The sequence below is a fragment of the Ursus arctos genome, unplaced genomic scaffold, assembly GCF_023065955.2.
Source record: "Ursus arctos isolate Adak ecotype North America unplaced genomic scaffold, UrsArc2.0 scaffold_25, whole genome shotgun sequence".
NCBI classification, from domain to species: Eukaryota; Metazoa; Chordata; class Mammalia; order Carnivora; family Ursidae; genus Ursus; species Ursus arctos.
Genome location: NW_026622930.1, coordinates 36985755 through 37013654, shown reverse-complemented (window position 1 = coordinate 37013654; position 27900 = coordinate 36985755). Strand labels below are relative to the sequence as shown.

The window sequence follows — 27900 nt, the reverse complement described above, 5'->3', positions numbered from 1 at the left end:
TAATGGAATCATACAGTATGTGGCCTTTTGTGTCTGACTTCTTTCACTTAGCATGTTTTCAAGTTTCATCCATGTTGCACCAATGCTTCATTTTTCATTGCAGAATCTTTAACTGTATGGCTATATCACCTTTTGTTTATTTATCAGTTGATGGGCATTTGGGCCATGTCTACCTTTTGGCTATTATGAATAATACTGTTATGAACATTCTACGAGCACATTTTTGTGTGAACATGTATTTTCAATTCTCTTGGTTATATATCTAGAAGTGGAATTGCTAGATTATGGTTGGAATTTTAAACCACTTTTTAAAAGGACAGTTTGTGTGCAACCCCGGTAAAGCAATTGTTACAAGTCTGGGGTCACTGCCAACTTCTTAGCCATTGCTATGATACTCTACTCATATAGAAAGCACATAAGCTAACCTACAGCTTAACATAGCATTTCTCCAGCAGCCCTTCATGCACCTGTTCAGACTTTCCGCTAAGTACCCATGAACACGTAGAAAAAGATGGAATCAGAATTGATAGATTCTAGGAGGAACATGAACTCTGTTGAAATAACCAAACTTGCCAAACTAAGCTTTCTCTACGCTTTAGCCAGATGTGTATTATTCCTAGAGTTCTCCACCATCCAGCTTGAAAGGAGGGGAAAAGACAATATCTTCCCCCCATCTGTGTGTCACTGATTCAGATACTCAGTTTACAGTAGTGAGTATGGTGTAGTGGTTAAGAGCACACTTTCAACTATTTACTTGAGTGACAATATGTAGTCTGTATTTAAGAAGATCTATCAGAACGCAGAAGAACAAAACAAAGAGGAAAAAAATTAAAGTTGGTAGTCAAAGAAATACCCAGTTTAATATAGAAACAAGAACAGTTGGAATAGAAGAAATTGCCAAAGACATAACTGAAGAAAACTCTCCCAAGCTTTACAAAAGCCATAGATATTTTGGTGGAAAATCTGCGTTCCAGGAAAAAAAAAATCAACAAAAGATATTCACAAAAAAGACACCTTCTGGTAAAATTTTTGTGTTAAAAGATTCTAGCAACATTTTGACCAAGGCATTCTGTTGCCCATACAAAGAGTAGAAAAAAGTAAGCTGCATCTTCACACTGATTTATAAACATTAAAGATTAAAAGGTAATGAGCAATATCAACACAGATTTTAGGAGAAAAAAATATTGACACCTGCTATAGAATGTTATACCCATCCATAGTTAACTCACTGCCACCAGAATTGTTGCTGACAGAAATATTTTCATCTCCAAAAAACAAAGTTATTTTGAGAAACACAAGGGTTTATTCCCTCATTTTTTTTGCATCTTTGGAGATAATATTGAATAATTTCTTCATGTTTCCATTCTGGAATCTGTGAGTGTTTTTATATTAAATGCATTAATATCAGCATATAAAATAGTATTTCAGTGATGATAAAGATAGGAAAAAAATTCTAAGAAAAAACAAAAGGTTAACATTGATGAGTGGTAAGATTCCATATAATTTTTTTTTTACATTTTTCATTATTATCAAAATATTTTATTACATGAATGGTTTTTTCTTTAACATCTCTAAAAATAATAGAAGTTTTAATCTAATGAATATATTTTATGAACCAAAAAGGTAAAATCAAAACAGACAATTTAGTATTTTTCCAGTAGTCAAAATGACTGGAAGGAAGTACACAAAATCTTAATAATGGTTGTCTTAATTTTTTCTATATTTTGCAGATTTCATGTGATAAGCCTCATGGTTTTTCTTTTTAAGATTATATTTATTTATTTGTCAGAGAGAGAGAGAGAGCACAAGCACAAGCAGGGGGAGTGGCAGGCAGAGGGAGAAGCAGGCTCCCTGTTGAGCAAGGAGCCCAATGCGGGACTCGATCCCAGGACACTGGGATCATTACCTGAGCTGAAGGCAGATGCTTAACCGACTGAGCCACCCAGGCATCCCCTCATGTTGCTTTTTAATGGAAAAATATACTTTGCTCAAAAATAACAAATTAGCTTCATTAACGAATGACATTAGGTGCAAATGTTTCTGCTTATGAATGATAGATGAACTCTCCTTTTCCTAAGGCTGAATGTTATGTAAATCATATCCTGTGTTGTTTAGTGTTACTGACCCACTTGAGGTTTATCTTTTCTTTCCAGAAGTTTTCATTGATAGGTCCATTTATCAAATGTATTGAACAAAGAAGAGTTCAACATTTATTCAGGGATCAACTATTTATGGAATGCCTACCCTGTGTTAGCTGCTGAGAGTACAATGTGTGATTGAAGCACAGTCCCTGTTCTTATGAAATTACGTCTTATTTGAAAACTGTTGAAAAAGTTGTCAGGGGTGCAGTGGAGGGGAACACACAGTAGAAGCATCTAGCCTGGTCAGGAGGAGCAAGAAAGGCTTTCAGAAGTACAGTATCAGAATTAGCCAGAATAGAGGTAAGCATTTATCTCACATAGTTGAAATAGCCAAAGGTCTGGAGGTGAGTTACGTTTGGGGGACCAGAAGTAGGTGAGTCCACTGGCAATAAAAAGTTTGGTGTTGAAAAAAAAAAGTTTGAAGTTGGGGGGTGATGAGTGATAAAGACTGAAATCACTAGCTAAGTCATGAATGGCCTTGTAACAAATTAATGAACTTGAATTTTGTCCTATGGGTAATGGGAAACCACCGGAGGGTATATTAGTTTCCTAGCATTACCATGACAAATTCCCAGAAACCTTATGGCTTAAAACATCAGAAATTTATTGTCTTCTAGTTTTTGATGCCAGAAGTCCAAAATCAAGATGTTAGCGGGGTTGGTTCTTCTGGAATCTCTGAGGGAGAATCTGTTCTCTGGCTCTTTCCTAGCTCCTGGTGGCTGCTGGCAGCCCTTCGTGTTCCTCAGTTAGAGGTTTCAGAACTCCAGTCTCTGCTCCTATGTTCCCATGGCTTTCTTCTCTCCATCTTTTCCTACTCTGGCTCTTGTAGGGGCACTTATCATTTAATTTAAGGCCCACCCTTATCCAGGATGATCTCATTTCAAGATTCTATCCTAATTACATCTGCAAAGACCTTTATTTCAAATGAGGTCACATTCCGAAATTTAGGTGGATGTATCTTTTGGGAGGCCACAATTCAACCCATTATAGAAGGTTTTAGGAGGGCCCTTGAGCAAATCAGACTTATATTTCAGAAAGATTTCCCTGGCAACTGTGTAGAGAAGGGCTTTGAGGGGGTAATTCTGGGGACATGGAAATTAGTGGGAGTCTGGGTAAAGGATGCTAGTGGCTTTAGAGGTAAGAAAGTAGAGATGAGTATAAGAAATACTCAGAAGATGGTTGCAAAGGAGAAAAGAGAGAAGGCTATGGTTGAGGAGCATATGGTGCTGAAGAGAGGCTTTGAAAGTTTGGGAGGTATTTGATGCCTTTTTAAAGCAGGTGAGAAAGATGTTGTATTTACAAGGGGAAGTAGCTGAAAATGCACGTATTATGGGCAAAACCAGAGAGAGATAATTGTTTTGATGAAAGGGATGGAGATAGGGTCCAGAGCACAGACTGTGAACAAAGCAGTGCATACATACTGTATTTGACTGCTGCTAGATATTTTATTTTTTATTTATTTTTTCCCTGAGTTATTTAGTACATCATATTATTTTTTTTTTATTTTGCTGCTAGATATTTTAAAAAAGATTTTATTTATTTACTTGAGACAGAGAAAGAATGAGAATGAGCAGGGGAAGGGCAGAGGGACAAGAGACTCCTTCTGAACGTGGAATCCAATGTGGGGCTTGATCCCAGGACCCTGAGATCATGACCTGAGGTGAAGTCAGACATTTAACTGACTGAGTCACTCAGGCCCTCCTGCTAGCTATTTTTTTTTAAATTGAAGTTTAGTTAATGTAAATGTTATGTTAGTTTCAGGTGTACAACATTGTGATTCGACAAGTTTATACATTATGTCATGCTCACCACAAGTGTAGCTACCATCTGTCACCATACAATGCTATTATAATACCACCAAATATATTCCTCAGGGTATACCTTTCATCCCCGTGACTTATACATTCCATAACTAGAAGCCTGTACCTCTCACTCCCCTCCACCCATTTTGCCCACCCTGAGCCTCTCCCATCTGGCAACCATCAGTTTCGTCTTTGTATTTATGGGTCTGTTTCTGCTTTTTGTTTTGTTTTATTTTTTAGATTCCATGTATAAGCTGAAATCATATGGTATTTGTCTGTCTTAGTCTGACTTATTTCACTTAGCATAATATCCTTTAGGTCCATCCATGTTGCTGCAGATGCCAAGATCTCATTCTTTTTAATGGCTTAGTAATGTTCCATTGGGTATATATCCCATACCCCCTTTATTCATTTATCAATTGATAGACACTCGGGCTGCTTCCGTATCTTGGATATTGTAGATAATGCTGCAATAAGCATAGAGGTGCCTGTATCTTTTCAAATGACTGTTCCTAGATAACAGCTCTGCAAAGATGATGATGGTGATGTTGGGGAAGATGTTTATTCTTGTTTGAGAACTCACTATATGTCCGGTGACACACAAATTGTTTTCCATGTGTTACCATGTTTAATCTTTGACATAGCTCTATTTATTATTTCCTTTTGTTGCTTAGGAAACTGAAGCACCGAGAGGTTAAATAATTTGCTCAAGGCCACGCAGATAATAAGTGGTAGAGTGCGATTGTCTCTCAGGCAATATAACTGGTGAACCCATGTCCGTAAGCACTACTACCGGGAATAATCAATATGTGCATACTTTTTTTTTCATGGTATATGTTGGCTTTGATAGCAGACACTATGGTCATTTTGCAGACTACCAAGCTACTATCTCGCCTGCTATTTTTTGTTTTGTTTGTTCTTTCATTGGCTTGCCACTGGATTGGTTCTGTAAGGCAGTACCATTTATTTTCTTTATCTTTCCATGGCACTGGAACCAGTTTGATTCATCCTTTGGCCATGTATCTGAATGGTAGGGTGAAGTAAATATTATCCCTTCATATTATCAGTCTACATATTAAACCTGCCCAAGGAGTAAAGCTGCTTTTAGGAGATTCATTTTCATAGCTTTCCATGTATCCAACTCCCTTGAATAACTCTTATTGACACCTGCTCTGTAATTAATTCCTTAATCAGGTTGCTTTCTGGATTTCTTCACCGACTGTTGTCTTGGCTCAAATATCATTTCTTTAGAGGAGTCTTCCCTCAATCCTGAATTAGTTCTGGTCTCCCTGCTGTATGCACCTCATAGCTGCACTCAATGACTGGGACTCTTTCAGGAACACTGGGCAGCACGTAACCAAGGTCAGATAACGCTCAAGATATTTGGATGAGGAGGAGGTAGATGGAATTTCGCTTTCTAGAGTTCTAAAATATTAGCAGTCAAAATAGACTTCTGATTGTTCACATGGATGGCATGGATTAGGAATTTTCTTGTCCCCATTGATGATGAAAACCATCATACTGCATAGCTGGATTTGCAAAACTATATCCAAGAAGTGACTTTTTCTCCAGCTGCAAATACTGATAAATGAAGATGTCTGAAAGTTTGTCTCAAGTCATTAGTTTTTAAGCTTTAGGCTTATTTACTTTTAAGGGTCTTACTTTTATAACACTGATCAACCATTTCCAGCTCAGCCCATTTGGCAGGTATCTCTCTTATAGTTTGTGTTTGAAGCTGAATATTAGGCTGAGGAGAGGAAGAAAGCACAAGTGCCTAAGTGTAGAGATCTGTCATCGGAAGAGCCAGCCTAGCCGGATGTCGCGGGCAACAGTGTTTTTTTTTTTTCCCTTTCTCCTGCACGCAGTCCTGGGAATGCCAGCAAGTATTAAGACTTGCAGAGCATTTGCCACTCTAATTAATAAACATAACCTTTGATCAGTTGTTAGAACTAAAAGTTGGTTTACTTTCACTGTGATGATTTTTTTTCTTTTGTGTTCTCTTACCAGTTCCTCCTGAAGCCATTGGCTTCTTATCAGCAGTTGGGGTCTTTATTGTTCTCCTGGTCGTCCTTTTCCTCTTCATCAACAAGAAGATATATTTAGAAAAAATAGGCCTTCCGTGCCTGGAGCAACGAGGAAAAAGGAAGCACTCTAAAGACAAGACTGGGATCCATGAGGGGCTGGGTAAGCATGATGATTTACATTCTCCTGAGCTTGGCAGCTTGCTGTGGTTTGGGTCAGGGGAAGAGTGTCACTGTTCCCATTAAGAAATCACACGTGGGCTGTTTGGCCACTGCTGTGGTAGACACGATGAACTGACATTACCAAAGAATACATTAGCCTTGTGAAAGTAATGCCCTCCTTCGAGTTTGAAGAGCAGATGGGAAAAGGCTGACCGCCACTTCCTGTCGTCTTAGCTTTTTAGATGCCTGGGTTGACTTTCCCTCTGACTAATGCTTGACAAAAAATGGTTTTTCACTGACAAGAGCCTTGGTATGTTTTAATCTCATTATATTGGAGCAGTGTTGGCATTTCACTTCAGTGGCCTGTTTTTGAGATTTTCCTCATTAGGGAGCACTCTGTACCTCATACGGCAATACGCACTTTTCCAAAGGGAGATTTTTACTCCTTCAGCTCACTGGGTCTACTACATCATTTACTAACCGCCCTCAATTTGTTGGAGGAAAATAACATACTTCAAGAAATAATTGGCTTCCCGTTCTTAAAGGACATGCTTGATTTTCAACCGCTGAAGTGTAGAGCCGTGTGGTACAGGAGGTTACCACAGAGTGACGGTTATCATCACACAGAAGCTGGACATTTAAACATAGTGCTCTTATTGTACAGGTAACAACTTCGTTCTCTCTTTAAAAAAAAAAAAATCAGTCTAATTCTCACTTCCTCTCCCATGCCCCATATGGGACATGATGTCACTGATGGAGAAACAATCTTATTTATTTTTTTAAAGATCTTATCTGCCTGTCTCTCTATCTATTTAGGGAGCATGAGTAGGGGGAGGGGCAGAGGGAGAGAGAGAGAGAGGGAGAATTTTAAGCAGACTCTGCACTGAGCACAGAGCCTGATGTGGGGCTCAATCTCACAACCCTGAGATCATGACCTGAAATGAAAGCAGGAGTGGGATGCCCAACCGACTGAGTCACCCAGGGACCCCGGAACAATCATTTTTTTGAGCAGGGGCAAGGCCTTGAGGAATACACCCTTTACTCATCCTACCTCCTGGGTATGTTTGAGGCGAGCCTGGACCAAGGAATATATTTGGCTTATTGATATGGCAGCTTTTGTATCCATGGTTCAGCTTTATTGCTTTGTTATAAGAAAAAGCATATTTAGAGATAAATGTGTAATTAATTATTTATTGCTTCATAATAAATATCCCCCAATACAAGCGCCTAAAACAACAAATATTTATTATTTTGTAGTTTCTGAAATTCACAAATTTGGGATTGGCTTAATGGGTAATTATAGACCAGGATCTCTCATGAGGTTGCAATTAGAATGTCACCTGCGGTCATTTAAAGGCTTGACCAAGGCTGATGGACTCACTTCCAGGATGGCAGGAGCCCCAAGCTCCTATCCACACAGAACCCTCCATGGGGCTGCTGGACGATATTTATGACATGGCTGCTGGCTCCCCTGAGTAAGAGATCCAAGACAGGAGAGTAAGAAGATGCCACAGTTTCTTTTATAACTGAGTCTGGGAAGGCCCGCATTGTCACTTCCATCATATGCTAGTCATTTTCTGCTTTGTACTTACAGCCTACATTCAAGGGAAGGGAAATTATGTTCCACTTTTGAAGGGAAGAGTATCAAAGAATGTGTGTACATATTTTTAAATAATCACAGGAGATAATATAGGTGGTATAAATGCAGGTCTGGTGATCTATTTGGCATTGTAGCCTTATCTTTTGGATCCTGCTTGGGACATCTGACTCATCTTCTGAAAATAGAATGGGATATTTTAAATAGAGTTTGCCAGGTGAAATCGGGGACTTACAAATGGTTTAGCCACTACTGTCCCAACTGGGACATAGGTGTGTGTGGTGGATAGGCTTCTGCTTGATCATGGGTTGGTTTGAAGGTAAAATTTATAGCGATTCCACTTCTCCCCCCCCTCAAGCAGCTGGCTGTCACCAGTTGTGTGACCTTGGCAAATTATGGAACCATACTAAACTTCAGTTTCCTCGTCTGTATTTTGAGATAGTCAATACATCCTCTACAGGGTTGATCTAGATTAATGAATTACCTTTGTAAAGTTACCAGCATGATGCCTATAGTGAAAGTCCTAATAGAACCATAGCTGTGCAGCATTAACAAAATAGCAGTCACAGTAATGGCTTCTAGGAATGCCATCCCCCATGAACACGTTGTATTCAGTACTTAAATTGGGAGATTAAAGTTGGTGATGTTTTCTCCTTTGCAAACTATAATGGGTATAGAGAGCTAAGGTTAGAGCTATTTTAGATTTTTTTGTCTGGTTTGACATGTTATCTGAGTATTTTAGAGACAATTATGAATTATACTTGCAAATAAGTTGGGGTTTGAAGATAATATTGAAACAATAACAATAAAGCATGAACCAGAAGCTGTCAGCTGACGAAACGCTGAAAAATCCATGTCTCAAACTCAGAGTGGGGTCATAGAAAGGGAGCTTTAAAAAGAGTTTAATCAGGAGAATCTCCAAATTATAATGTCTAAGAACCATACACCTTCATTATGACATTTCTCCCTTTAAAAGTTTAATTATCAGTAAAAAAAAGTCTAATTATTACTGATCAAAAGTCTTTTCGAAAAATGTGCTTCTATCCCAGATTTTATCTAAGTCTTGATATTTGCCTTAATTACCATCCTCAGAGTACTGATTTCTCAGTGAAATTGGGATGTTCTTAACAGAATTTGGCAAATATAAAGAAGCACGGTGAAGACAGCCAGAGCTTAGTTTTGCCACTAATTAGCTGCGATATTTTGGGAAGCTCACTTCACCTCTTTGGGCCTCAAGTCCTCATTTTCAAAGTATTGAGTCTGGACTAGGTTTCTCCCAATTTCTCTCATGTAGTCCTCTTGGATTCTTAGGGTTACCATAGCAATTTCTTCTTTGGATCTCAGTCTATGAATGGAAGAGACCTAATAAAAATGATTAAAAGTCAACTAGAGCATGCCACTCTTAGATTGAACCATATGAAATGCCATTTTTATAGATCAAAAAAGGGCTGACTATCTGCAAGCAAATAATTATAATCTAATATATGTGAGATGCTGAAGAATAAAAGAATTCATTGGTGTGGTCATATCACAGAGGCAGGAGTGACAATCTATTTTCTGAAGCCATCATGCAAAAACTTACCTGACAAAAATACTTTGCTTTCTTTTAGGCTATAAAGTTTTCAAAGTTCAAAGAACTTACCCATATTGTTCTATTTGGAGTTGGTAAAGGGAGAAAGAAACTGCAACTCTTTCTTCCTAATAACGCAGATAGTAATAATAATTAGGCAGTGACAACTGACAGCTATCACTTATTTAGCATTTAATATTGCTATCACCTGCTAAGTATGTTATATGCATTACTTGATTTCTTTATGCAAAGTATTAGTGTTGTTTCAGGAAAGGGCAGGTACTACTTGTAACAAAGGAGGCATCATTCAGCTTTGAGAGAAAAACCTGATTAAAAATCAAACTGCCATTGTGAGATAATAGTTTTTAAAGAAGCCTAGCTTTGTGAGAGAGAAAGAGAGAGGAATTTTTTCTGTTTTTTTTTCTCCCTCAAAACCTCTCTTTATACATCAAAGACAACATTTAGAAATTGGAGCAAAGACCTTCATTTTAAGAGGCACAATGTGGAAGGGATAGAGGATATGCTGTGTGGACAGTTATTCCCAGACAGGGAGGGGAAGAAGGCCCTTCCGTTGCTAGAAAGGGAAGCCCATGGCTTGGAAAGATGGCAGGGAAAGAGATACAGAGGGCTTGAGACCTTGTCTGGACTCTGAGAAGGGTGGCAGATGTGGGTGGGGTTGGAGTAGTTCTGGTGAGATCAGAAGCCAACATGGCCTGAGGAGGAGGGAGAAAGTAGAGTGCCATGTGCTTGCCATTTAGAACTGTGTCAGGAGATGGCCTCACATGTGTCCCATGTGGACCAAGGGCAGCTACAGCGGGTAGAACACATTGGTGGGAATGGAAGGTGAAAGAAATTGAAAAGACTACCCTGTATTTCTTCAGGTGAGCAGTTGACGTCACAGGGGATTTAGAAGTTTGTGCAAGGCCCTGTGGGTGGGAGAAGACAGCAGAGAAATGAGAGTCCACGAGCCTTCCAGGGAGTTGTTGCAACTTGGGGTGAGGTGGGCCTGTAGCAAAGGCTAGGGGTGAACTACCTGGAGCCTTCTGGAACCAGGGTTTACTTCATGGGTATGCATCCATGCCTAGAAGGGACCCTGTGCTTGGTTTAATGCTCTGCTGTTGCCGTCTTAAAATTCTTAATGAGTTTTGAACTGTGGTCCCTAAGTTTTCACTTTGCATTGGGTCTTGAAAATTGTGTAGCTCGTGTAGCCAGAAATTATCACCAGGAAGTACTGCAGATAGGAACACTTCACGGGGAAAGCTGTAGGGATAGAGGCCAATTCCTGGGGAGGTCAAGGGAGCCAGAGTGGGAAATGGCACATGGCGAACAAGCTTCCACCTGCGGTCCCTGCTATATCAGAAAAAGAGGGTGAGAATGGAAATTCCAAAGACTGGCTATTTATCCAAAATGAAATTGACTGAATTCCTTTGAGTGGGCAACCTGAAGTTTAGTTTCTCAGCACTGAGCACGGGAAGGGGGGCCACGGAGAAAGAGAAGAGTGCCATGAGACAACATGAAGAAAAGCTTTTGTACGTTTAGGGGAAGCTGGTACTCAGCTAGTGCTCAGCGGGGGCTCAGAAGCAAGGTGGTTAAAATGCAGCAATTTCTCCCCATCAGGTGAAAAGAAGGCCCAGTTGACTGCTGCCTCCCCAGGACCACTCTCACCTCTTTACCTGCAGCTAAATACGTTAGCTTCTGGTCCAGCAGGGGCCTCCATTCTGTGCCATTTCCTTCTGCTCTGGCTATGATGGCTGCCATTGTCAAATATTTTTTATTTCATTTCTGTATTTAGGTCAGAATATGTTCAAATACAACTTTCCCACTAAACAATTCAATAAATAGGTCCTATTATTTCCATTTTGTAGATTAGGAAACTGGAGGTCAGGGAGACATCCCCGCCCCCCCCCAACCTATAAAGTAGCAGAGCTGGGACTTACGTCCAAGAGCACCCAAAGCCAGAGGCCCAGACCTTCACACTTTTTTTCTGCCCACCGAATCTTTCCGACTCAGTCTACTACTTCATGCTTTTGAACTTCTGGGATAGGAAAAAATAAGGAAAGGGAGGTTTGGGTTCTTGTGGCTGCCATATAAAATGTCACAAATTTGGTGTCTTATAACAACGTAAATTTATTTTTGGCACAATTCTGGAGACCAGAAGTCTAAAATCAGAGTGTCAGCAGGGCCACAGTCTCTTAGCTCCAAGCTCTGCCTCCATCCTCACAATGCCTTCTCCTATGTGTGCCTATGCTCTCTGTGTCATTTGTCACTGGGTTTTGGTCATATCTTGATAATCCAGGAAGATCCCATCTCAGGATCCTTAACTATATCTGCAAAGACCCTTCCAACATTCATGGGTTCCAGGGATTAGGACATGGGCATATCTTTTTTGGGGGCCACCATTCAGCCATTACAAGGGGGAAAGGAGGTGAAACCATTACCTGGAAGTGGTTTTTAATCATTCCAAATTAGGAGAGTTGATAAAGAATTGGATGCAAAATTCTCTTTTCTCCAATTTCCTCAGTGGTATTCCACATGCCCCATCTGGGGTTAGAATGATTCTTACAAGGAGATGCAACAAAACCTTCTCAAATGTTTACTATATGGATTGTAATCATCAGTTAACATGCTTTCCAACTGTAAGCCCAGTTGAACTACACTGGGTCTCAATTCTGGGAAACTTAAAAAACAAAACAAAAATGGTGCCCAAATCCTACTGCAAACTGATTAAATCAGAATGGAGAGTGACAGTGGCAGGACAAATCATATGCTTTACAAAGAATACTAGGTGACTTAAAGGTGTGGCCAGGGTGGAGCACCATTGATGGACGTGGGGGTAGGTTCACAGCTAATTCCCCCCTTCAGGTCAAGAACGATAGTGTGCGAACAGATTGTTAACACTGGCCAAATCCACCTTGCTTCTGCTCACAAGGTATCCGTCTGGTGGTTCCCCACATGTTTCCTTCCCTGACTAGTTCAATTCAATTCTGCCTTGGTCATCAAGCAAGCTTTTCTCTTTATGATATTTTCCCTTTCCAAAGCCCTGCACATACCGTGACACAACCAGCAGTTTACTTCTGTACAGGCATTAAAAAAATAAGATATTTAGAGAAAGTACTAAATTTATGAAATTACTCAGAGTTGCCAAATTACAACCAATTCCAATTCATATTCAAGATTCAGAGAGTTTTACAAACTTTTAGTGAATTTGACCCAAACAGAAGAATTTGGCTGTCCCATTAATAAAACTTCCAGTTTTCTGAATGATTTTGACATTATGTTTTCCTTTTATACCCAAATAAGAAAGATCAATGACAAACTTTACAAAATGGTATCAATCACGATCTGAAACAGATATATAAATAAAAATATAAAGGGTACTCACCAGCAGATAAGAATGGTTTCACTTTTTTATTTGTTTTTGGCTCCTTGAAGTGAGAGGGACATTTGGCCATGTGCTCATCTCGTTGTAAGTAACCAGCATCAACTTCTTTGTGTTTTATGTCTGGTATGATTGATGGATTAATTATAGGCAGAAAAGGGTGGGTTTTTTTTTTTTTTTTAAGGGTACTGTAAACTCAGTAGAATCCATACTCTACTGGAAGGTTTTGGATGTCATCTTTAACACTGTATTTTATACCTGTACCCAGAGTCTAGGTTTCTTCACCTGTAGATCTGTACAACTCAGATGAGTTGTAAATGAATCAAATATTTTGGAATTAAAAAAAGTTCAATATTATCTTCCTTCCTTCCTTCCTTCCTTCCTTCCTTCCTTCCTTCCTTCCTTCCTTCCTTCCTTCCACACTCAGCATGGAGCCCAATGTGGGGCTTGAACTTATGACCCTGAGCTGAGATCAAGAGTTGGACAATTAACTGACTGAGCTATCCAGGTGATCCACCCCTATTTCTTTCTAATAGGATAACTGAAAAGTATACACGCCACTGAAATGCTTTTTATACAATTTACACACTTCTGGATTGCATGATAGTTTGTTTTAGAGTTATGGATTGGATAATTTTTAAAACTACTCCATCTTTTTCCCACCTTTTTGCTCTGAAATAGTAGGATAAATGGAATAGCCCCTCTATACTTCTTATGTCATTCTTCCCCAATGAGGACTATGCAAAACAAGACCCAACTTGAAGGGTAGTACCTAGAGTGGAAGATTCAGTTTTCGATAATCTAAATTGAAAAGTAATTTCTCTTTTGAGTTTAAGGCCTTAATTTGCATAAAATATGCATTTCTCTAACTATGTGTTATATTAGGTTGAACTCTATGGAATTACTCTTTTTGTAGATTGGATGTTTCATATGATTCAACATAATACATGAGATGAAAAATTGAGAATTGAGGTGCTGTAAAAGTTTGAACATTAAGACAAGCCATGGTATGTCTCATTGTGTTGTCTAGGTACTTGTTTTATTGACTTGATTAAGACACAAATAATTGAGACTACTTCTCAGTGGACCTATCAAAGTATGACTAATTGTACCTTGTTTGGTAGGTGCGAATTCCAAAGAACCCGGTTGAGAAGTTGCTGGTTTGAGAGTATTCATTCATCCATTCAGTATTATTTGTTGGGAATCTGTGTTATACTACAGTGTGCTCAGTGTTAGAAATAAAATGGTGAAAAAGAAAGATGTAGTCCTTACTCCCATGGAAATTAGTTGATTAAATTTTTGGATGAAGGGAGACAAAAACAAAATTGAAATTAAAGAGACAAAATATAGATTGTTACAAATACTGTTGGGGATTAAAATAATAATTGATACGGTGGGAAGATTTACTCTGGATAGGGTTGGACACATCTTGCTCATTGCTGGGTAGAGAAAGAAACACACACACACACATGCACACATACCACATAATATTGTTTCTTTTTCTCTGGAGAATCCTTATTAATAAACTCCTAATAGCCACTACAGACTTTTTAGTTATCGTACCCTATATCTAAATTTATCTCTATTGCTACCTATCTAAACCCATACCTATGCCTATATCTAAATAGTTTATATAAATATAAACATCTTTAATAATAGAGATACAGAGCACTCTCCATTTTATGGAGATGGAGAGAAGGAGAGAGATTGAGAGAGAGGGAGAGACTATTTCAAGGAATTAGTTTATACAATTATAGAGACTGGCAAGTCCAAAATCTACAGGGTGGGCTGATAGACTAGAAACCCAGGGAGAAGCTGATGTTGCAGTTGAAATCTGAAGGTTATCTGCTGGTGAAATTCCTTCTTGCTCTTGGGAGGTCAATCTTTGTTCTGTTAAAGTCTTCAACTGATTGGATGAGGCTCACCCACATTATGGAGGGCATTCTGTTTTACACAAAGTCTACCAATTTAAATGTTACTCTCATCCACAAAAATCACCCTCACAGAAATATCCAGAGTAATGTTTGATCAAATAACTGGGCACTGCGGCTCAGTCAAGTTGACCTATGAAGTCAACCATCACAGGTGCTTTCTTAACATCTCTGTTTGTGTTCTTGTTTCCTTCAGTGTATAATGGTAAGGAGGTTGGGAAGAGATCACTTTTTATTTTATTTTATTTTTATTTTTATTTTTTTATTTTTATTTATTTATTTATTTTAAAGATTTTATTTATTTATTTGACAGAGATAGAGACAGCCAGCGAGAGAGGGAACACAAGCAGGGGCAGTGGGAGAGGAAGAGGCAGGCTCATAGCAGAGGAGCCTGATGTGGGGCTCGATCCCATAACGCCAGGATCACGCCCTGAGCCGAAGGCAGACGCTTAACCGCTGTGCCACCCAGGCGCCCCAAGAGATCACTTTTTAAAAACTTTCTGTTATAGAAATTCTTAGACAGGAAAGTAGAGAAAGAATCATATAATGAATCCCACGTACCCATCACTCAATTTCAACAAATATTAACAAAGACAATTCATTTCTAAATTAAACTCTATTGTCTCCATTTCCTTGTTTTCCTTGGGAAATAGAGGGAATAGATCTGTCTCTTTAAAAGCTCTCATCCTTTACTATTTGTTTTCTTGCAACTTAGATGATGGGTTATTATCCCCTGCTCAAGAATTTGACCCAGTAAATGAACATGTTACACACTAGCTGGTTGCTAGAGATGGGAGACATTAGATTAAGGGTTCAGAGGACCTTTGACAAATCTGGGCACATTTACAATTAGAATATGGGGAGCTCTGCTTTCTGAGCTATTTATAGAAGGGTATATAATGAGTTACCTTAGAAACAGATTCTTGTGGCATTGGAGCTTCCTCTGTGATGCTAGGATATTAATAAAAACAAATCTGAAGCTCTCTGGAAGTATGCTGTGGAAATGTTTAACACCTAAGTGTGAGAACTCCCTAAACACACATCACTATTTCAGAAACTGTAGAAAATGCCTTTCATGAGTTTTCACTTTTCCAATGACTCTATAACATATGGAGGTGTGTGTGTATGTCTATATATCTAACATATATAGTCCTGAGTCTTAATTTTGGCAGAAATTCTGGAGCCTTTTTGCATTAGAAATAGCCATAGCATGGAATTTATGACAGAGTTCTAGGTAGACCTTTGTCAACCTTGGCAGTCCACATAAAGGCACCCACTAAATGTTTATTGCTTGGTGGATTGAAGTTCTTTCTCCCCTCCATCAGCACACATCCTCAGTATTGTATGAGGAGGCCTTAAACATACATCCTTTTGAATGGAGATACTGAAACTAACTCACCAACTTTATGGGTAGCTTTGAGGGATTTTGATGTAGTGGAGATGAACCTGTTACTTTCATTTATAGATCAGGAAATTGCTTGTAAGTTTAGAGCTTGTGCTTTTACAGGTGTGAAAGAATGGCATCATTAACAACAGTTGTTCTCTTTGTGACATCTTCCAGAGATACATAGTGTCTGGAGGATACCACAGGTGGTAAAAGTTACATTTATTGAAGGACATTAGGTTTTTGTGCTTCTCTTGTCAACAAGACAGCAATGCTTATTATACTTTAAAGAGACACATGCCTTAAATAAAAAGAAAACTTCACTTGATAGGTGGGCGGGAAGGAGAAAGGATTGCTTGTGTAAAATAGTTAGTAGCACAGATCATTTTCTGCACTAAAGTGGGTGTCTGTGAGTTTATATACTTAACTAGCTATTTGAGTAATCAGTTTTTAAGCTAGTTATTGGAGTAACAGATTTAAAATATCATCATTTTCTTTGCCTGACAGATGACAGTAAAAGAAAAGACATGTCTATGGTTACACATTTCCATAAAAATATCTGCGTCCCTCTAAAACCCACTTAAAGGAGCAAATACTTTATTCACAAAAAATCTCATAATAATTGCAAGTCTGTGTTATTCTAGGCTTGCTGAGTGAGGTTTAACAACAAGGCGACAGGTATTATTTGAAGTGTGTGAATTTAGGAACTCCAAAAACATTTTGAATCTTGTTGTCTTAGTTCCTATACTCTGGGTCTTCAAAACAGTTCTTAAAACTTAGGAACAATTAATGTCAGTGTTACAGAATGAAATCGCTATCTGCTTTAAAACTTTTCTTTTTTTTTTTGTTTTTCTCCAGCGAGCATTGACTATAGAGTGGCAATTTACAGTTGTCATCCCACATAAGTGTGGGGCACTTAATGTAAGAGGACGGTGTTGGAGAAAATCTTACCTTTAGGGCATTTGAATATTTCTTTTAAAATTATTTTGAGCAGGATGGTTCTTAGTCTCCAAGTGTTTGAGTTTCTTCCAAATTTTTCCTTGTGGTTGAGTTCCAATTTCAAAGCATTGTGGTCTGAGAATATGAAGGGAATAATTTCAGTCCTTTGGTATCGGTTGAGACCTGTTTTGTGACCCAGAACATGGTCTATTCCTGAGAATGTTCCATGGGCATTAGAGTAGAATGAGTATTCTTTGGTTCTGGGGCGTAGCGTTCTATATATAACTATGAGGTCCAACTCGTCTAGTGTGGCTTTCAAAGCTCTTGTTTCTTTGTTGATTTTCTGCTTAGGTGATCTATCTATTGCTGATAGTGGAGTGTTGAGGTCCCCTACTATTAATGCATTTTTATCTATATGTCTCTTTATTCTGGTTAAGAGTTGGCTTGTGTATCTTGCTGCTCCCCTGTTGGGGACATATATATTTATAATTGTCATATCTACTTGTTGGGTACATCCTTTAAGAATAATATAGTGCCCTTCTGTGTCTCTAACTATAGTCTTTAGTTTCAAATCCAATCTGTCTGATATAAGAATTGCTACCCCAGCGTTCTTTTGAGGTCCATTAGCATGAAAGATGGTATTCCATCCCTTTACTTTCAGTCTGGATGTATCTTTAGGTTCAAAATGAGTCTCTTGTAGACAGCAAATGGATGGGTCATGTCTTTTTATCCAATCTGCAACCCTGTGGCGTCTTATAGGAGCATTTGCGCCATTTACATTGAGACTGATTATTTAAAGATATGATTTTAATGATGCCATGTTGCCAGTAAAGTCTTTGTTTCTATAGATTGTGACTTTCTGTTCTGTGTCACTCTTGGGGCCTTTTTACTTTTATAGAACCCCCCTCAATATCTACTGTAGGGCTGGTTTCATGGTTACAAAATTGGTCAGTGACTGGTGATTCTGGAAGGTCTTTATCTCTCCATCAATTCTGAATGACAGCCTTGCTGGATAAAGGATCCTTGGCTGCATTTTTTTCTCTGAAAGAGCTTTAAAAATGCCCCCCCCAACCCTTTCTCTCATTCCAAGTCTGTGTAGACAGGTCTGACGTAATTCTGATACCTTTTCCTTGGTACGTGAGAAATTTCTTTGCCCTGGCCACTTTCAATACTGTATCCTTGGATCTAATATTTGCGAATTGCACTATGACGTGATGTGGCGTAGGTTTGTTGTGGTTGAGCTTGGGAGGGGTCCTCTCTGCCTCTTGGACATGAATGTTTGTTTCCCTTGCTAGATTAGGGAAGTTTTCTGCTACAATTTGTTCAAATATCTCTTCTAGACCTCTGTTTTTCTCCACCCCCTTGGGGATGCCGATGATTCTGACATTCGAACGTTTCATTGAGTCAGTAATCTCCCATAGCCTACGTTCTTGAGATTGGATTTTTTTTGAGCCAAGTTTCTGTCTTAGCTTTCTCTTCTACTAACCCATCCTCCAATTCGCCGATACGTCCTTCTGCCTCATTCACCCTGGCCGTCAGAGCCTCTAGTTTTGCCTGCATTTGATTCATAGCATTTTTAATTTCTGCCAGACTCACTCTCATTTCTGCCCTTAGAGATTCTATATTGTCATTAATATTTTCATTAATAGTTTTTTCAAGCTTACACATCATCTTGACCATTGTTACTCTGAATTCCATTTCTGATAATTTGGTTATATCCATATCCATCAGTTCTGTGGCAGAGGCCACAGACTCATTATCTTTTCTTTGCTGGGGGGGATTTCTCCTTCTTGTCATTCTGATGAGGAGAGGTTGCGGGGTTGCCCAGAGCCCAAATTATTGACCAGGACACAGGCAGTGTGCACTTGTTTTATAGGAACCTTAGGGATGTGGGCTTCTTGATTTTTCAGCCTGCCTTCTGGGGGAGGGGCCTGCCGCGCTGATACTCAGGCAACCCTGTTTGGGTAGAGTCTCCGTGTCCCCTGCGAGGGGGAATGGGGATGGGCACCCTGTGAGCCGGTATTTCCAGGCTTTTGTTCTCTGGCGGCTTTCCCTGGCGGTTGAAACAAAATACAAGTCATGGCATTATAAGGCACATTGTAGAAAGTATGGTGAAATTCTCAATGTTTTACCTGAACTCTTTAGCAGAAAGTTCTCTCCCTTTTTTTAAGTTGTTTTTTTAATCTTCCCAAATCCTTTAATCACTCTTCTGCCCCTAAACAATAATGCTTACTAAAGGTATACTCAGTAGCTCATCATTCTATGTTGGAAAAATGTCAGAGTTTAACATTTTTTAAATTTTTCTCATGGGTTGGCTTTATAGTCAAAGACCTAAACTGGTATTCATTTTAATAACATTTTAGGGCAAGAGTTCCATTTAGAATTTTCCCCAAAGCATCTCAAACTAACCAGAATGTGTATTTTGTGTGGGACTGTGTTTAGAAATGGTATACCAGTGTGAAATGTCACTTTCCATATCAGTTGGAGGATTTTTCTTTTCATTAGCTGCTCTGTACTAGGACTCACATTTATACCAGTATGCTTTTTGGAACGATAGATTCGTATTTCATTACTAGAAAGTAGAATCTCATTCATTATGGGCGATGGTAGTAAGTCCTCGTTGGACTGAACTGTGCTAACAGAGGACTTCAGGGGCATTTGCTAATCCTCAGCCATCAAACTTTCATATCTTTTAGTGAGAAATTGGAAGGATTGAAAGCGAAAGAGAAGGAAGAAGTAAAAAACAGGCATTGTTGGCTTAAAATAGAAATAAAACTAGCATTTTGATTTAACTAAATATAATCTGTGTGACTATATATAATGTTATAAAATAGGTGACACGTGTATATAGAATTAGTTAAGAACATTTGGATCACTGTTGTGCTGAGAAAGCAGGGCTCCCAGTTCTTATGTGAAATTTCCCACCAGTGGGAAGGGAAATGTGAAAGGAGTGTTTTCAAATGTTCTTTGCTTGGGACCACTTTGACCAGGCAGGACTGAGAGACGTCATGTACCACCCACCTAACCTCCTTGTGTTTGCAACCACAAAGATCCCATTAAGTCTGCTGCTTTTGATGGGCTCCCAGGGGGAACTGATTATTAATGTTTGCCAGACACAGAAGTATTGATATTGTCATGTTATTAGCATTACTATTCTAAGAGCCGAGTCATCAAGGACCCCAGGAGACCTTATTTTGATAACCACTAATGAAGGAGATAAAATGTGTAGCAATAGTCATTTTTTTAATGAACAATTTTACTATCTGCTTAGTTTGAAGCTTATGTAAACAAATGAAGAGGGAAAACAGAAGGAAAAATACTGAGCACTTGTTAGCATTGATTTAGGTTGAGAGTTCCAACTTAAGAGTATTGATATGTTCATTCATAGACAGAAGGGGGCCAGTATAAATAAGAATATGAGGCCATGTCCTAAGACCTAGCAGAAACATGTATAATAGATTAATACTTTGTGCTGGAATGGTTTTCTGGCTGTAAACAAAAATTTCATTAGATGTAGGATTCATATTTTCTTCATCACAAACATAGTGGGATCCAAATTAAAATGGTATAATTGTTGGTTGCAGGGTATCTTTCAGATCTCACCAGTCTGTGCTCTTCATAGCAGTGGTGGTGGTAGTGGTGAGGGATCCCTTTGAGACTCTGCAAAAGGTATATTCAGATATTTACAACCATTGATTGCCTCTGCTATGGTAGTCACGCAACTAAATGCTGACAGTAGGCAAAGGCAAAACTAACCTGTTACCTGATCTCATAGAGCTTCTAGTATAATGAGGAAGACAGATGTTAAAAGAAATAATTACATAAGTTATCAATAAGCTACAATTATAAACTCTAGACTCCACAAAAAAACTACTAGAACTGATAATTGAATTCAGTAAGGTTGCAGGATACAAAATCAATATACAGAAATCTGTTGCATTCCTATACACTAATAAGGAAGAAGCAGAAAGTGAAATTAAGAAAATAATCCCATTTACAATTGCAACAAAAACAGTAAAATATCTAGGAATAAACTTAACCAAAGAGGTGAAAGGACTGTACTCTGAAAACTATAAAACACTAATGAAAGAAATTCAAGATGATGCAAAGAACTGGAAAGACAGTCCATGCTCACAAGTTGGAGGAAGAAATATTGCTAAAATGTCTATACTACCCAAAGCAATCTATAGATTTAATGCAATCCCTAACAAAATACCAACAGCATTTTTCACAGAACTAGAATAAGCAATCCTAAAGTTTGTATGGAGCTACGAAGGACTCAAATAGCCAAAGCAATCCTGAAAAAGAAAAACAAAACTGGAGGTATCACAATTCCAGATTTCAAGTCATATTACAAATGGTAGTAATTAAAACAGTATGGTGCTGGCATAAAAATAGACACATAGATCAATAGAACAGAACAGAAAACTCAGAAATAAACCCACAATTATATGGTCAATTAATCTTTGACAAAGGAGGAATGAATATACAATGGGAAAAACTCTCTTCAATAAATGGTGTTGGGGAAACTGGACAGCTACATGCAAAAAGAGGAAACTAGACCACTTTCTTTCACTGTACATAAAACTAAACTCAAAATGGATTAAAGACCTAAGTGTGAGACCTGAAACCACAAAAATCCTTGAAGAGAGCATAGGTAATAATCTCTCTGACATTGGCTGTAGCAACGTTTTTCTAGATATGTGTCCTGCAGCAAGGGAAATAAAAGCAAAAAATAAACTATTGGGACCACATCAAAATAAAAAGTTTCTGTACAGCAAAGGAAACAATTAACAAAACTGAAAGGCAACCTATAGAATGGGAAAAGATATTTGCAAATGACATATCTGATAAATGGTTAGTATCCAAAATATATAAAGAACTGATACAACTTGATATTCAAAAAACAATAATCCAATAAAGAAACAGAAGGCATGAACAGACATTTCTCTGAAGAAGACATACAGATGGCCAACAACCACATGAAAAGATGTTCAATATCACTCAACATCAGGGAAATGCAAATCAAAACTACAGTGAGATATCACCTTACACCTGTCAGAATGGCTAAAATCAAAAACACAAGAAACAACAAGTGTTGGTGAGGACGTGGAGAAAAAGCTATCATCTTGCACTGTTGGTGGGAATGCAAATTGGTGCAGCCACTGTGGAAAATGGTATGGAGGCTCCTCAAAAAATTAAAAATAGAATTACCCTATGATCCAGGAATTGCACAACTGGATATTTACCCCCAAAATATGAAATGGCTAATTCAAAGGGATACATGCACCCTTCTGTTTCTTGCAGCATTATTTATAATAGCCAAACTGTGGAAGCAGCCTGTGTCCATCAACTGATGAATAGATAAAGAAGATGTTATACACACACACACACACACAAAATGGAATATTATTCATCCATAAAAAGAATGAAATCTTGCCATTTGCAACAACATGGGTAGAGTTAGAGAGTAAGAAAAAAAATTAAATAAAATAAAAATAGGCTTTAACAGTCAAAAAAAAGAGAAGGTAAGAGAAATAAATCAGTCAGAGAAGGACAAATACCATATGATCTCATTCATATGTGGAATTTAAGAAACAAAACAAGCAAAGGGAAAAAAAAAAAGAGAAAGAGACAAACCAAGAAACAGACTCTTAACTATAGAGAACAAACTGAGGGTTACCAGAGGGGAGGTAGGTGGGGGATTAAAAAAAACCCCTACAATTACAATATAGTAAGTGTTAATAAGAAGGAATAAAAGGTGTTAAGAGAGACTATTTTAGGTGCAAATGGGTGGCTCAGTAGGTTAAGTGGCTTACTCTTGGTTTCAGCTCAGGTCCTGATCTCAGGGTCAAGTGATGGAGCCCTGTGTCAGTTTCCATGCTCAGTGCAGAGTCTGCTTATCCCTCTCCGTCCCCCTCTGCTCCTCTCCGCCCCCCTCTCTCTCTATTAAATAAATATATAAAATAGGTTTTTTTTAAAAAAGAGACTGTTTCAGGGAGACATAATTGAGTCTGAATTATGGGGAGCTGGTTGTCAGGCTGAGCCTTGAAAAGAGATGGATGGGCTTTGGGGGACAGGAAGGAAGACTGAAGGGAGGAAGACAGTCTTGGCCAGTGGAACCAGTGGGAGGAGCCTGTAGAAGTAAGTTGCTGAAGGGAGGGGGCAAGATACTGAAGAACAGAGAGCAAATAGAGAGTGGTTAAAGGTAAGAAGGGGTCAAAGCGTGCTTGGCCTCCTAAGTCCTGTGGAGGATTTTGGACTATATCTTAGAAGCAAGAAGAAGTAATTTTAAGTCATTTCAAACATGGAATGACACAATCCAATATGTGTCTTAAAAAAATCATGAAGGCCATTCTACCTTGAATATAATAGATGGTCTAAAATCCTGAATAGGTTTAGGAAACTTGGAGAATATCGAAAAGGTGTCATTGTTAAAATGGAAAAAACACTGAGCAACTTAAAGCTCTGGTTGACCCAACCCTAGTCTTTTTTGAGGTTTTCATCCTCAAACACAAAGCTCTCTGTTGGATAGTTTGAAAAATATATTTTAAAATAAATCTTCCTCAACTTAGGCAGTAGTTCAGAATAATTTTTAAAAACTTCATTACAATTATTTTAGAAAAAGAATTCCAACAGTTTTCATTTTTTGAAGAGTTTCATTAGTGAAATAGGCTGAGGTGGAGTGGAAACAAAATGAGAATAGATTTTGGAGTCAGATGAACCAGGATTTGAACGTCACGTTGGCCGCTAATGAAGAAAATACCTTCATATTTTTTATTTCTAAGGTCTTCACTGTCTTATTGGCATTTTATGAAGATTTGGGTTAGTGGTTAAAGCAAGAATTTGGAAATCAAAGGAGAATTGGAATACTAGCTCCGTTCTTTATTATAGATATGAACCCTGGGGGGCAAATCCCCTGTCCTTTCTGAGCCTCAGTTTTTTTTCAACTATAAACTTGGAAGGCTAATATCTTTCATAAAGAGTTTTTATTCATATAAGTTGTCAAGAAGCATTACATGCTGTAAAGTGTTTGGCACATGTTAGCTATAATGATAGTATCATGTTTCTGGGGTCTTAGCACATTACAAAAAAGACTACAAGAGTTTAATATGTTTTCACCTTTTAAAATGTCACAAGTTTGGGATTAGTAATGAATAACTGATATTCAGGGCCTGTTAAGTAATAGTCTCTGTTCTAGGTGCTTTAGAAACATTGTGTAATCTAATTGCCACTGTGAATTGCAAGACAGGGGTAGTGCTCCCCATATTGCAGATGAAGACATTTAGGTGCACCCAGGTAATGTGATTTACCCCATGCTGTCCCATAACCAAGAGATTATTCAACACTGAGCTTTGTTTTGTGTGATTCCAAGGCCATTGCTACTGCTTTTCTTCACGCTGTCTCATTTTTCTCAATGTCTACTGATGAAAGTATGTTTTGATTATAAGGCAATTTCACATTTAGCTTTACACTAATTGCCTCCCTCCTCTCCCACCTGAAGCCTGCTGGTGAAGGGTCTGTTGTATTGCACATGCCCTAGCAATGAAAATATGGCTGTATTGTATCCATATTGTTGACATAAATAGTCTTCAGTAGTCCGTTTTATATTTAAGATTCCAGCCTTTAGAACGTATTTTGGACAAATGCTACAAAAGATATTTCATCTCAGTGACACATATCCCTACCCACATACATAACAAATTTGCTCTTAACAGAAAACACCTGTAGTCTCTTTTGAATCATGTTAAAGATGGATTACAGCCCATTTTATAGTTCTTATTTTGACTCCATGAGTTATTCATGTTTCTAAGCCTTCTTGTTCACACCAGGTGATACAAGATGCCTTTCTCTGAAAGGCATGATAATTGTCATAAAAATCATAGACTTAATTAGCCTTATGACCTCTCTAAGAAGTCAGTGATAAGTTACCCACATTTAATAGATGACACAAGGAAGTTAACTGATGGCTATGAGAAGACACTTCAAATTAACCCAGTTTTCTTTTTTTAAATGACTTTTTTATTATTGAAGTATAGTTGACAAACACTGTTATATTAATTTCAGGTATACAACATAGTGATTCAACAATTCTATACATTATGAACTGCTTACCATGGTAGGTGTCATTACTTACCTACATTACCATCTGTCACCATACAACATTATTACAATATTATTGACTGTATTCCCTATGCTGTACTTCTCATCCTTGTGACTTATTCATTGCATAACTGAAAGTTTGTACCTCTTAATCCCCTTCATCTATTTCACCCATCCCCACACCCAGTATTCTTGACTTTTGCTTATGCCCGCCCTGCAGATGTTGGTAGAGAATAAGAACAGATTTTCCAAGGTGATTTCTCCTTTAAAAATTGCTAAACATTAATGCACTTCATTAGATGAACTTGTATAAGATTTTGATTTGGGGCTAGGTTACCTGGGGACCATATTACTGGAAACGTTTTCTTTTCTCTCAGAATGTGTTTGACTCTCTCCAGGAGCTCATAATCCTTTAAAAATCATACAGGCATACAGGCTTCCACTTTATCTTTCACCAAAATAACATCCATTTTTAAGGCATGTCTCCCAGAAGCCAGTATTTCTTCTTAGATGATAACTTTCTTCCCTTCCTCCAAGCATCTGTCATCAGATAGAAAATGGGGTCAGAAAGATTTAACTAACAGCCTTTAAAGGACCATGAGCATTATTATTCTGGGTATGGAACCATATCTTTTCTGTTCACAATTATACTTGGTGAGGATGATCAAAATATGTGATAAAGCATATGGCTCAGGAATTTGATAGTTCTCCCCCCTACAGAAAAGACTCCTGAGTGTTTACTGTTTAGTCATCTCCTATGTTTAAATTGACTTTAATTGAACACTCTTACAATTAAAATAGAATTCTAATTAAAATGATATTTAAAGAAATGTAATGTAGCCCCTAGGAATATATCAATGGCATTCCTTTCATCTTTATTTGTTGGCTGTTACTAATACTTTAAAAACTTTTTTTTTGAATATAGGTGACACACAGTGTTATTTTAGTTTCAGGTGTGTAACATAGTGATTCAACTTCTCTACATGTTATGCTGTGCTCACCACAAGTGTAGCTACCATCTGTCGCTGTAAAACACTATTATGATATTATTGACTAGATTCCCTATGCTACGCCATTTACTCCTGTGACTTAATGGTTACTAATTCTTTATTAGATTGCTAGTTTATTCTCAGTACTTTGAGAGGTTGTAAACTTTCCTCAGTTGTGTTTATGGTAGGAGCTCTTACGTTAAACATACATGCACCTAACTTTTGCTTTTTTTTTTGTACTTCTTATAATAATGAAATATCATGAAATTTCATTTCAAATAGTGAGCCTTCTCAGCTACCACAGACCTTACATGTATTTTTCCTTCTAATCCAAGGACCTGGACTATCTTTTCTTTACTGTTTTTCTTTTCCTATGCGTTTTTAGAAAGTTATTATTATGATACTAGAAGCTGCTTTGTCATTTCAGCTGTAAGAAAGTTCCTGAAGAACTAGGATGCCAGGTATACATCTGCTATTACCTTTGGCGTGCTGTACCAACGAAGTTGAAATTTATCTAAGCAACAAAGATATCTCCCTGGTTACTCTGCCAGTACTTAGCTCTTTTGGCTTTAGACTGCTTTAGTATAAAATAGAAGGTCTCCAATGTTGCTAACTAGGTAATTTTTCAGGTTCCAGCCATAGGTTGCCCTTCCTTTTTTAGTATTCTGGAATATAACAATTGGACACTGTTTCATATATAGACTGATATTTGACCTCTTTCCGAAAATCGGTCCATGCAAAGGTTATTGACAAAAGTATAGAACCAATCTGAAAAGGGAACTTAATGTTGAATATATCCAGCCTCAGTGTTACATGCTTTTTGCCCAACACTGGTAAATTCTTGGGTTTTAAACCAGAAAGAGGAGGGAGTTAAGATGGCGGAGGAGTAGGGGACCCCTTTTTCAGCTGATCCCCTGAGTCGAGTTGGATAGGTACCAGACCAGCCTGAACATCCACAGAATCAGCCTGAGACACAGGAAGATACATCTGGATCTCTACAAATGAACATCTCCAGCACTGAGTCTTGAGGTACGAAACGGGGAGCCGTGAAACCGCGCACAGATATTGGAAGATAAATGGAAGGGGAAGGGAGCCGCCACGTTCGGCCCCGGGAAGTGGTAGCCACCTGCACGGGGGAGCAGGTGGACTCGCGGACTGGCACCCATGAGAGAGCAGACTGAGACCGTGAGCCGGGGAGCGCGCGCCACCAGACTGAAAACCGGAGCTCCAGTGTGCTCACTGGAACCATACTGAGACCGGGAGCTCCGGGAGCGCTCAAGGGTGGCTGGCGGCTGGCAGCGTTAGAAACAAAAAAGACAGAGACGCACAGGCCCTGGAAGTGAGGGCTGGGACGCCGGGTGTGGGGCGCACATCCCGGGGACGCTGCAGGGTTGAGCAGCACCAACAGAAACAGAGTTAAAGTGGCCAGAACATCAGTGGAGAATGGTCTGCGATCCCTCTGTTCTGAGACAGAGGCTGAGATTCGGCCACTGCTGCTCTGACTCTCAGAAGAGGCACAGCAAATCGCCAGGAAAAGCCACCAGAGAACAAATACCAGCTCACAGTGTGCCCATCCCCATCCCCCCTCGCAGGGGACACGGAAACTCTACCCAAATAGGGTTGCCTGAGTATCAGCGCGGCAGGCTCCTCCCCCAGAAGGCAGGCTGAAAAATCAGGAAGCCCACATCCCTAAGATCCCTATAAAACAAGGGCGCACGGCCTGGGTCCCAGTAACTAATTTGGGCTCTGGACAACCCTGCACCCTCTCCTCATCAGAATGACGAGAAGGAGAAATCCCCCCCAGCAAAGAAAAGACAATGAGTCTGTGGCCTCTGCCACAGAACTAATGGATATGGATATAACCAAATTACCAGAAATGGAA

General features: G+C 38.7%; 1 protein-coding gene across 8 annotated transcripts in view; it reads left to right on the top strand.

Moving 5' to 3' along the window:
- The window catches only part of SYT16 (synaptotagmin 16), a 245696-nt gene that overhangs the window by 107174 nt on the left and 110622 nt on the right, over window positions 1–27900 (top strand). For 6 of the 8 annotated variants that reach the window (XR_007190212.2, XM_048219942.2, XM_048219941.2 and 3 more), the window contains exon 2: window positions 5951–6127. Coding sequence is in view for 5 of the 8 variants with exons in the window: in XM_048219942.2 (XP_048075899.1) it covers window positions 5951–6127 (177 nt within the window). In the remaining 3 variants the exon portion in view is untranslated. Of the gene's footprint in view, window positions 1–5950; window positions 6128–27900 lie in introns of those variants that run through there. The other 2 variants (XM_044377665.3, XM_044377663.3) reach the window with 1 other exon arrangement.